The 12,501-nt window shown below is 38.7% G+C and overlaps 1 protein-coding gene across 5 annotated transcripts in view; it reads right to left on the bottom strand.

Moving 5' to 3' along the window:
- UVRAG (UV radiation resistance associated) overlaps window positions 1-12,501 on the bottom strand; it is a 309,856-nt gene that overhangs the window by 265,107 nt on the left and 32,248 nt on the right. For all 5 annotated transcript variants that reach the window (XM_037740137.1, XM_017533023.2, XM_037740138.1 and 2 more), the window contains exon 2: window positions 5,827-5,944. In XM_037740137.1, coding sequence (XP_037596065.1) covers window positions 5,827-5,944 — 118 coding nt within the window. The remainder of the gene's footprint in view (window positions 1-5,826; window positions 5,945-12,501) is intronic.

Genomic DNA, 12,501 nt, shown 5'->3' with positions numbered 1-12,501 from the left:
AGATCGCGCCATTGCACTCCAGCCTGGGTAACATGAGTGAAACTCCGTCTCAAAAAAAAAAAAAACAACTAGAACAACCTAAGGGACCACCAATAGGAGCCAGTTAAATTAATTATGGTGTATCTATTCGATGCAAGCTATACAGAAAAAACAAAAACAAAAACAAAAAAAACAGGGATGCTGTCTATGAATCAATATGGAGAAAACTCTAAGACAGTAAGTGAAAAATGGAAGGTATAGAAACATAAATAGTACAGTACATTTTGTGTAAAAAAAAAAAAAAAAAGAGGAGAGAAAGGAATAAGAATATTTGTACTTGTACTTATATTTGTAGAAGGAATCTCAGTAAAGACAAACAAGAAATGAGCAACAGTGGTTATCAGGGTGGGGTAGAAAACTAAGGTGATGGAAGGCAGGTGAAAGAGAGCCTTTAATACAAACCTTTATATCTTTACATATATATATATATTTTTTTTTTACCTATTAAAAAATTAAATTAAAAAGATAAAAATATTTGAGGGCCTAGTATGTGTCAAGCATGGTTCTGCATATTGGGGACAGAGCAATGAGCAAAAGTGACCTAAAAATCTCTGCCTTCATAGAGCTTACATTCTAGTGGAAAGAGACATACAATAATCAAATAATTAAACATATAGTATGTCAAGTGATCTTAAGTACCACGGAGAAAAATAAAGCACAAAAGATGGAGGAAAATAATCACAATTTATAAAAGGGTTAGTCAGTGATCAAGGAGACTTTCTATGAGAAATATTTGGAATAAAAACCTGCAATTCAGAAGAAGCAGAATTGAAAGGAAAAAAAAAAAAAAATGGCCAGGCAGGGTGGCTCACGCTTGGAATCCCAGCACTTTGGGAGGCTGAGGCAGGCAGATCACGACGTCAAGGGATCGAGACAATCCTGGCCAACACGGTGAAACCCCATCTCTACTAAAAATACAAAAATTAGGTGGGTGTGATGGCGCACACCTGTACTCGAGCTGAAGCAGAAGAACCGCTTGAACTCAGAAGGTGGAGGTTGCAGTGAGCTGGGACTGTGCCACTGCACTCCAACCTGGGCAACAGAGCAAGACTCTGTCTCAAAAAAAAAAGGAAAAAAGAAAGATCTGCAAGAAGCTGGAAGCACTAGTCATGTGAATATGTAAAGGAAAAGTATCCAAGTCAAAGAAACAGCAAATGCAGAGGTTTTTAAGTTAGTTAAAACCAATGCATTCAAGCAACAGCTACAACATCAGCTGGCTGGAACACAGACAGCTGGAGGAGCAGCAGAAGATGAGTTCGGAGGGGTAACCAAGAATCATATCATCAAAGGCCTTCTAGAAAACCATAAGGAGTTTAGCTTTTACTCTGAATGAGATGGGAAGCCCCTGGAGGGTTTTGAGGAGAGAAATAAAGGGATCGAACTTTCATTTTAATAAAAGTTGAAAACAGACTGAGGGAGTTGCATGAGCAGACAAACCTGTTAAACTTCTACTTCCACAATGCAGGCAAAAGATGACGGTGGTTTGAGGATAGCAAGAAGTGATCCGGTTATGAATATATTTTGATAGTAAGAGCCAGAAGTATATGCTGAAAGACTGGATATGGAATGTAAGAGAAACAGGACAATCCAGGATAATTTCAAAGTTTTTGGCCAACGAAAAGAGTTGCCATTTTCTGATATAAGGAAGAATACAGGAAGTAGATCACAGCTGGAACATCAGAAGCTCAGTTTTGAACATACCAAGTTTGTCACCTACTCGGCTCCAAATGGAGTTGTAGAGTAGGCAACTGAATTACAGGGGTATGAGTTCAGAAGAAAGGTCAACAGGTGACATTTAAAACCGTAAGACCTGAGCCAGGCTTGGTGGCTCCTGCCTGTAATCCCAGCACTTTGGGAGACCAAGGCAGGTGGATGGCTTGAGCCCAGAAGTTTGAGATCAGCCTGGGCAACATGGCAAAACTCAGCTCTACAAACAATAAAAAAAGCTAGCCGGGCATGGTGGTGTGTGCCTGTAGTCCCAGCTACTCGGGAGGCTGAGTGGGAAGAATCACCTGAGCCCAGAAGGTTGAGGCTACAGTGAGCTATGATTCTGCACTCCAGCCTGGTTGACAGAGTGAGATTCTGTCTCAAAAAATAAATAAAAATAAATAAATAAAACTTTGAGACTTGAATAAGATCACCAAATTAGGTCATATAGAGTTCATCTTCTGATGTATTGAAGATAGTCAGTATTCCAGGAGAGGACAGGCACTTACATTTCACGGGTAAGAAAATAACTATGAAAAACAAACTTGATTGTATAAAAATTCCAAGTTTAACAGGGAACCAAGTTTAGAACCTATCCATCCATTAACACAAGGCTTTGTTCTCTGGGGATATATTAACTAATATTTGATTGGAAATATCTTAAAAATAGACAATCTCCTAAAAGCACTATAGGGATGTCAAAAGTCAAAAAAATTTCACATATTTCTTCATAAATTTCACACATATCTCCTTTGGATCTGCTGTGAATTTAGCTGAAATAAAAGAAAAATTGAGAAACCAGCATTTCAGATATTCTTGCAACAAAACACTGTCTTCTGACATTAAGAAATATTACCACTGAACAGGTGGTACAGGTGGTTCATGGAGAAGAGTCAACTGGTCTCTTATCATGGTTGTACTATATCAAGGACCAAATAATAATCACAAAATATTCATGTTTGTCATGACTGGTCTGACCAACAAGATACAGTAGCATTCACTAGAATTACTAACGAAAGGGCTTCCCAGCTCCTCCTATGGTAGTTAAAAGTTTACAAAGCCCAACAAAGTTCATGAATACGCTTCAATCAACCATGACATTTTGGAATAGGAGGAATTCTCAGAAATCACCAGTTCCTTCATTTTAATGATAAATTAAACCCCACAAGAGGAACTAAATGCCCTATCCAAGAGGCTTGACAGCTAGCGGCAGATTCAACATCTACACCAGACCCAGGACTGCCCCCATGGTCTGTCACCAGCTATTCACTAACTGTGTGATGATTATCTCACTAAAGTAACTTCAAAAAACAGTCTATGATAACTCCTAAATTCAAGACACAATCTGAGCTAGAAGAAAGAAAATACAAAAACAAAAAAAGTCACTTTGCTTTCATCATATCTCTAGACAAGTTTTTAACATGATCATTAACCAGCCCCATGACTACTCTCTTTTTAGAAAACACTATTATGATTATTATAATTCTAATCATTGCTATCATTTTCCAAATTCCCAAAATGTGCTAAGAACTGGTGTTAATTACTATTATCAGAGGTAACACTGGGGCAAGAACACAGAAGTTTTATTAAGATAATCAGGACTGATTATATAGAAACTCATCAAAAATTTAAAATACTCCAGCTCTGTCATATATTGCTAATGATATAGCCAATTAGTGAGCAGTAGACTAAATGTTTTAAAGCCTACAAAAATGCTTATACCCTTAAACCAAATAGTAACCAAATTGTTTCATTTTCCTTCTGGACACATTGGAGGCCTACATTTCCCAGTCCCCTTTCCATCTAAAAAGGACAATGTAGGCCGGGTGCAGTGGCTCACGCCTATAATCTCAGCACTCTGGGAGACTAAGATGAGCACATCACTTGAGGTCAGTAGTTTGAGAACACCTGGCCAACATGGTGAAACCCCTTCTGTACAAAAAACACAAAAATTAGCTGGTAGTGGAGGTGCATGCCTATAATCCCATCTTCTCGAGGGGTGGAGGCAGGAGAATCACTTGACCATTGGAGACAGAAGTTACAAGGAGCTGAGATGGCACCACTGCACTTCAGCCTGGGCAACAGAGCAAGACTCCATCTCAAAAATAAATAAAATAAAAATTGAAAAGGACAATGCAACTGATTTATGACCAATAGAATGTAATAAAATTCATGTGGACCATTTCATTTAAAAATCTCCCACAAGTAAGCCTTCTATCTCTGGCCATACCAGAGGCCATGTATTGAGGACAGCAGCAGCCCAAACTAGAAGGAACCTGAATACCTGAGTCAATGCTTAAGAGGACAGCTGCCAAGATAGCACCTGATAATACCTGCACTGGACTTAGTGTAAGAAATGTATTTCAGTAAGTCACTAAGAGTTGTGGTATTTGTTACAGTAGCTAGCATTAATCATTAAGATGAATACATTGTTTTAAAAATATGTAATGGGCTGGGCACGGTAGCTCATGCCTGTAATCCCAGCACTTTGGTAGGCCAAGGCAGGAGTGGGATCATCTGAGGTCAGGAGTTTGAGACCAGCCTGGCCAACATGGCAAAACCTCGTCTCTATTAAAAATACAAAAATCAGTCAGGCGTGGTGGTGGGCACCTATAGTCCCAGCTAGTCAGGAGGCTGAGGCAGGAGAATAGCTTGAACTCAGGAGGTGGAGTTTGCAGTGAGCCAAGATCGTGCCACTGCACTCCAGCCTGGGCGACAGAGCAAGACTCTGTCTCAAAAAAANTAAAAAAAAAAAAAAAAAAAAAAAAATTTTTTTAATGCAATGGATAGACTGAAAAGTGAGAATAAAATAAATTTACATGAGGATGGTAGAATTTAGAGTCCTTTTCCCATCCTTAAAAAATATTTTAAGGCTATTTTACTATAAAGGGGCTTCTTCATTGTATATTTCTTGACTGAATTTTTTAAAGAGCAGATACTGGTACTGATATATAAAAAGGAAAAAAGAAAAAAGTTGTTAAAACAATCACTGCTTTAATAAATAATTAAAACTTAAAAAAGGTTAGGGACAGTAACTCACACTTATAATCCCAGCACTTTAGGAGTCCGAGGCAGAAGCATAGCTTGATTCCAGGAGTTCGAGACCAGCCCAAGAAACATTTAGGACCCCATTTCCACAAAAATTTTTTTCAAAGTTAGCCTGGACTGGTGTCTCAGGCCTATAGTCCCAGCTACTTGGGAGACTGAGACAAGAAGATCGTTTGAGTCCGGGAGGTCAAAGTTGCAGTGAACCATGATCATATCACTGCACTCTAGATTGGGTGACAGAATAAGATCCTATCTCGAAAATAAATAAATAAATAAATAAATAAATAAATAAAATGTCACTTGAATTTTTCATCTTTGCCACTGGACAAGATTCAAATAAGTCTCAGAACCTTTTGTTAAAAAGGTGTCACCTTTTGTTAACATAAATAGATCTTTAATCATATCAAGATTTTCATGAGGATCATATGATCCATCACAATCCAACATTCCTGTCATTTTACCATGCTTCTTTCCTCTCTTACGCCATCCCACCTAAGCCAACTGATTATATCTCAGTGCCTCTCATTTAATATGCCTTCGAAAGGTGACTGTGATTTGTAATCAAATATATGATCCACTCTTAGAATTTTCACTTATAGAAGAATCTACAGTACAATATATAAAATTGAATTAGAAAAAACTATGCCATTCTTCTGAAATGATCCCATATATACAGGGAATTACAGATACGAGAAGATAAAAACTAGGCCCCTATTTTATCATAATATTAAAGAAAAGAATTTTATTATATTTTCACAAAGGTAAAATTACTACAGGATACTGGATTCAATCTACTTGAAATGCCACCTACTAGACCATTAATAACTAACATTCATAAAGGAATGAGAAAGTTATCAATGTAAGCCTCAGTTATCTGAAATAACTATTCCAGTCGCCATGTTTCGTTAGCATACATCCCAACTACTCATGAGATATTTTCAGACAGCGTAACAATTTAGCTTTCTAAGAAGCAGTAACAGCAGGAGGCACTGAGAGTCAATCTGTAGGTAGCAAGTCCACAGATTCCCTTACCTTTATAAATCTTTTCAGTACTACACAAGTGAAGCGTAAAGTAGGTATCAAGGAGCTGATGGCCATTTCTATTAACAATGTTCCGGGCAGCAATGTTCCGAAGATGTCGAAGACGCCGCTGAAAAATAACAACAAAGAGAGAAGGCATTCAGCCTTTTCCTCCCATAAAATTTTCTGAAAGTTGCAGTTCAAAATGAAATGTAATAAGTTGTCTCAGTCATTTATTTATTGAGCCAGAAATCATAATCCAGTCTCTTATTTATGCCTTGGCATTCCCTCTGTCAAACAGAAATGATACCTGCCCTATCTCATTTACAAGGTGGCTGGAGAATGAAGTGACGACAGACATGAAATATTTCTGAAAAGCACTATGAGTGCTACATACCTGCATAATAGCTTTAGTATTCCCTGGAACATAAACTAAGTAGTAATTTGCTTTTTTCCACAGAAGGATTCTGATAGACATGTAAAATCCATCTCACACCAACAGATAATCAAAGATTAACACATACACTCACCCCTGATGCTAGTTCAGTATAGATGCCAGATCATCTATACAAGCAGGAAAAGAGGCCAAAGTCAAAAAATGAAAATAGTGACTTACTGGTCATTCTATCCAGCCAATAAAGCAACTGCTGTGAACTTCAATTCAATTCTCCTTTCACCAGTAATCAATCAGGTCTTAATTTCCTAACCAGGCTCTTTTCCTAACAATTTCTCCAACCAGACTCTTTAGTGATTTGAAATGACAAGTTTGGAAATGCAAAAGCTTCATAAACAATAGTAAAAATCAACAAAAATACAAGATAAGATTAAGAGATGGCCAAATCAACTCATATCAAAAGGAGAATGTTGGCAATGCTAAAGTCTGGGCACAGCAGATTCATCCCCAAAAGCTAGTTCCCTCTGTCAGACAATTATCCTCAGAGACTTAAAAACAGAAGCCAAGTGCTCAGCTCACACTTAAAATATGCTTACAGCTCTCCCTCAGGCTGAAAGCCAGTCTACTCTCCTGGGGTAAATCTACTTTCCATTACAGGCGCAGTCAACCAGAAGAGCCCAGGTCTTTTTCCCATGTACATACCGACCCAATCCTTTCACCTAATCTAGAGATTGAGATTCTTTGAAAGAGAAGGTTATTGTCTAATAAATTTGTTTAATCCTCTAAGTATCAAAAGCCTTGAATGTATTTACAAAAGATTCCTGGGCTTACTCTAAAAGACTCATTTTTCCACAGTCTGCAATGGTTTCCATTTCACACTCTGGATTATAGCAACCATTTTCTCCTGCTACACACTTTGCATTAGCCCCTTAGGACAAAACTTTAAAAACAGGAACCACTAATTATCTGCATATAATAATCACATCTATTTTGCCATAAGATTACAATCCTGGTCCTCTGTTCAAAGACCGGAAAATATATGGAATTAAATATCTAGGACAATGTACCAACATCCCATTATTGTTTTCAAAGCCCTCTACAGCCTGACTTCTCTATATATCATCCTTACTTCCCACCCTCAGTCTTCCTCAGACCTTCCACATGCCCAAGCCCTCAGTCACACATGACTACTTAAAGTTCATCAAAAAGACCATGCACTTTCCTAGCTCCACGCATTTGCTGATGGTAAACCCTCAATGCCATCCCTTCTCTTTAAGGAGATCCTATGCATATTTCAAAGTTTAGGAAAGAAAAATTCCTCCCCTTCCTCATTCTCCAACTGAAATTAGGGAAGGAGAATAGGGTCTCCAGGGACATAAGGCCGACCTAGAACTAAATCTAAAGGGAAACCCCAACTTTCCATGCCTAAGTAACAAAAGGACTAAAGGCTACTCCCTTTGCAACACCCCTCCATCTGATTGTTGTTTTTCACAACCAATCAGATGTTTCACATAGGAATGTAACTTTGTAATTTCAGCCTCTGATAGCAGGCCACCACTTCATTTGCATGGTGTGAATGCCAAGTGGCCAATGGGAAACCTCTGAGGGTATATGGACCCTAGAAGATTCTGTAACAGGACCCTTAAAGTGGCTGCTCAGGCCTGCTCCCACCCTGTGGAGTGTACTTTCATTTTCAATAAATCTCTGCTTTCATTGCTTCATTCTTTCCTTGCTTTGCTGTGCATTTTGTCCAATTCTTTGTTCAAAACACCTAGAACCTGGACAACTTTCAGTCAAGACCTGCTACCAGTAATAAAATTAGTTGCTCCCTTATTAGGATAAATAAGAACTTTGCTTCTGTCTCTACTATAGCACTTATTTTATTCGGCCTTTATTATAGTTAGTTGTTTACCATTATCTTCCCTATTAATCTAGCATTAAAAGGCTTGATAGGAACCATTACCATCACTGTACGGTTAGCATTTATTAAATGTTTACCATGTGCCATGCACTGTGCTAAATATGTGCTTCATACATGTGATCATTTAATTCTCATAACAATCCTACAAGGGTATTACTTATTATCATTATTCATTGCTTTATTCCAACTTTTTTTTTCTTTTGAGAGGGAGTCTCACTCTGTCTCACCCAGCTGGAGTGCAGTGGCGCAATCTTGGCTCACTGCAACTTTCACCTCCTGGGTTCAAATGATTCTCCTGTCTCAGCCTCCCTAGTAGCTGGGACTACAGGCATTTGCCACCACACTCAGCTAATTTTGTATTTTTATTAGATATGGGGTTTCACCATGTTGGCCAGGCTGGTCTCGAACTCCTGACCTCAGGTGATTCACCTGCTCAGCTTCCCAAAGTGCTGGGATTACAGTTATGAACCACCACACCAGACTATCCCAACATTTCTAAGTAACCAGATATAAAACAAAGAAAATAATAAATGACAGGAGATATCTCAAAATAAGGAAAGAATGCAGAAAGCAAGCAAAGGATTATACCCTATATATGTGGATATGTATCTCTGTCTAAATACTATATATATACCTAAAAGATATAATTTGGTCTTTATACTCCTTTATTGCTACAGAGCACAGAGAAATAAACTATTCTTCAACTAAGAAAATAACTTTATGACCCATTCAATTATCATGGAACTGACTGCCTTACAAAGCAGTATACAGGACTTGGACGGAGATCAGATCTGTAATAGATGCATGGATATTATTACCAAAGAGATCTCTGCATTATGTAGCAATTGTAGGAAATTAGCACAACCACCTCCAAGACAACTTCTGATTCTAAACTCTATGACATTCTTAACTGGGTGGATTACCAATGTAATCCACTAATCCGAATAAACAGAACTAACCACATTCAGAGCATTTTATAAGAAGGTTTAAAAACTCCAAAAACTGAGCAACTATACTTAAAGCACTGACTGTAAAATATATGACTTTTTGCTCTTTTCCTTTATTTTACTTATTTCAAAAGCATTAGTGTAAGTATTCTCATTATACTGAAATTAATTAAAATACAAGATGCTTCCAAAAACTGAAATGGACAAAGAAAACAAACTTTTTCTTTTTCTTTTTTTTGAGACAGGGTCTCACTCTGTCGCCCAGGCTGGAGTGCAGTGGCAGATCGCAGCTCACTATAGCCTCAACCTCTCAGGCTAAAGCAATCCGCCCACCTTAGTCTCCCAAGTAGCTGGGACAACAGGCATATACCACCATGCCCAGCTATTTTCTTTTCTCTTTTTTTTTTTTTTTTGGTAAAGACAGGATCTCCCTATGTTGCCCATGCTAATAAACTGTTTATGGGTAAATTACTGACACAATCTTGGTGAAAGGCTGTAAACATACATGTAAACCCTCTTGTGCCCTAGGTCTTATCTTCTTTTTTAATAACATTCATTTCAGAGCCAGGCACAGTGGCTCATAACTTTGGGAGGCCAAAGCAAGAGGATCACTTGAGCCCAGAAGCTTAAGATCAGCCTAGGCAACAACATAGTGAGACCCTATCTCTAAAAAAAATAAAAATAAATTAGTCAGGCTGGGCACAATGGCTCTTGCCTATAATCCCAGGACTTTGGGAGGCTGAGGCAGGAGGATCACTTGAGGTCAGGAGTTTGACATCAGCCTGGCCAACATGGTAAAACCCCATCTCTACTAAAGATACAAAAATTAGCCAGGCGTGGTGGCATGCACCTGTAATCTCAGCTACTCGGGAGGCTGAGGCAGGAGAATCACCTGAACCCCAGAAATGGAGGTTGCAGTGAGCCAACATCACATCACTGCACTCCAGTCTGAGCAAGAGAATGAGTGAGACTCTGTCCCCAAAAAAAAAAACAACAACAGGTTGGGCATGGTGGCTCATACCTGTAATCCCAGCACTTTGGGAGGCTGAGGCAGGTGGATCACCTGAGGTCAGGAGTTCGAGACCAGCCTGGCCAACATGGTGAAACCCTGTCTCTACTAAAAATACAAAAAATTAGCCGGGCATGGTGGCACACACCTGTAATCCCAGGTATTCAGGAGTCTGAGGCAGGAGAATCACTTGAACCTGGGAGGCAGAGGTTGCAGTGAGCTGACATCATGTAACTGCACTCCAGCCTGGGTGACAGAGTGAGATTCCATCTCAAAAAAAGCAAAGAAACAAAGTCGGAGAGCTGACATTACTATAAAGCTACAATAATCAAGGCAGAATGGCATTGGCAAAATAAGAGACAAATAGATGAGAATAGAATAGAGAGCCTAGAAATATACCTACACAAATATAGTCAACTATTCTTTGATAAAGGCTCAAAGATAATTCAGAGAAGACAGCCGTCTTTTCAACAAATGGTATAGAAAGCGGACATTCTATGCCAAAAAAATGAATATAGACACAGATCTTACACTTTCCACAAAAATTAACTCAGAATGAATCAGAGACCTCAGTGAAAATGCCAAACTATAAAACTCCTAGAAGATAACATAGGAAAATATTTCGGTAACTTTGGGCTTATGATGACTTTCTAGACACAAAACCAAAACTATGATTCATAAAAGATGAAACTGATTAAGACTTAACTAAAATTTAAAACTTGATTTTTCTTAGGCCTTGCAATGGTTCTGAGTGGTCTGAAACCCTTACCAGATTCTGATGCCCACCCACCAGATGGTTGGCGAACACAGGGCACTTCAAATCTTAAGAACTTGCCTGATGACTGAAATGGGGTAAGTCTTAACAGCACTGTTCACCTACAGGAAATCCTTAAGACTTGTCCTTTAACTGCTCCCGGGCATAAGGTCTAGTGGTACTTCATGTCCTAGTGGCACCATCGAGCATAAATAACAATGCTTTGATCTTTTCTAAACAGAATTACTGGCTGACTCTTCAAATGGTCCACCTACAGATATTTAAGTCAAACTTTTTTTATAAGTTGGTTCAAATATCACAGGAAAGTAAAAACATTCTGAGTAATTAAAATGTACACAGACTTTGTAATTACTCTTTAAGATGACATCCCATGCAGTTTTCTTTTTTTTCATGTCTGTGAAATAGCTTCCTAATATCTGCTAACTTTTTTTGGAGGGGGGCAACTTTTGGGCTCAAGAGGTACATATACAGATTTTGTTACATGGGTAAACAAACATTGCATGTCTCGGGGTTTGGGGTACAGATAATTTTCTCACCCAGGTAATCAGCATAATGCCCCATGACTAGTTTTTAAATCCTCACCTTCTTCCCATCCTCCACCCCTCAAATAGGCCCCAGTATCTACTATTCCCTTCTTTATGTCCATGTGTATTCAATGCTTAGCTCCCACTTATAAGTGAGAACATGAGGTTATTGGTTTTCTGCCCCTGTATGAATTCAATCAGGATTATAGGATCCAGCTCCAACCATGCTACTGCAAAGGCCATGATCTCATCCTCTTTTTATGGCTGTGTAGTATTCCATGGTGTATATGTATCACATATTCTTTATCTAGTCCGCCACGGATGAGCATCTAGGTTGATTCCATGTCTTTGTGATTGTGAATTGTCATATGGTCAAGCAATCTCCAGAAACTTCCTCAAATGCTCTACTTTATACTTTCACAGTTATAAAATGCTCTTTGTGCATCGTTCTACAGTGGTAGATTTAGGTGGCTGAGTTGTGCTCTAGCAACATCCATCTCCAAAGCTAAATAGGGGATTTTAATTTTTAAATTAGCATGGCTTTAAAATCTTTGAAACACTACCTATCACATTCTTACATAAAGGTTAAAACCATTCACTAACATACAAAATCAAAACCCACTCACCTTTGATTTGGGGGATAGACAGATTATAGCTCACAATTTAACTGCCTGAAATGTTGGCAGTGGACAAAAGAGCAATATGACCCTAAATTCCTTAAATTTTTACAAATCTTTCAAATACAAATTCTAACACAATATTTAAGTGGTATGCATAGTAAATTTGAAACATTTGGCTGGGATGGGTGGTGCACACCTATAATCCCAGCACTTTGGAAGGCCAAAGAGAGCAGATCACTTGAGCCCAGGAGTTTAAGACCAACCTGGGCAACATGGCAAAACTTCTTCTCTACAAAAATTAGTTGGGTGTGGTGGCACATGCATGTAGTTCCAGCTACCTGGGAGGCTGGGGTGCGAGGATCACCTGAGCCCAGGAGGCTGAGGCTACAGTGAGCCATGACGGTGCCACTGTACTCCCGACTGGGCAATGCAGTGAGACCTTGTCTCAAAAAAAAAAGAAAGAAAGAAAAGAAAAGAAACATCTGCTTTAGTTAAAA

This window comes from Cebus imitator, unplaced genomic scaffold, assembly GCF_001604975.1.
Source record: "Cebus imitator isolate Cc_AM_T3 unplaced genomic scaffold, Cebus_imitator-1.0 Scaffold79, whole genome shotgun sequence".
Classification (NCBI taxonomy): domain Eukaryota; kingdom Metazoa; phylum Chordata; class Mammalia; order Primates; family Cebidae; genus Cebus; species Cebus imitator.
Note: the sequence above shows the minus strand (reverse complement) of the source record. Positions and strands in the feature narration are given on the sequence as shown.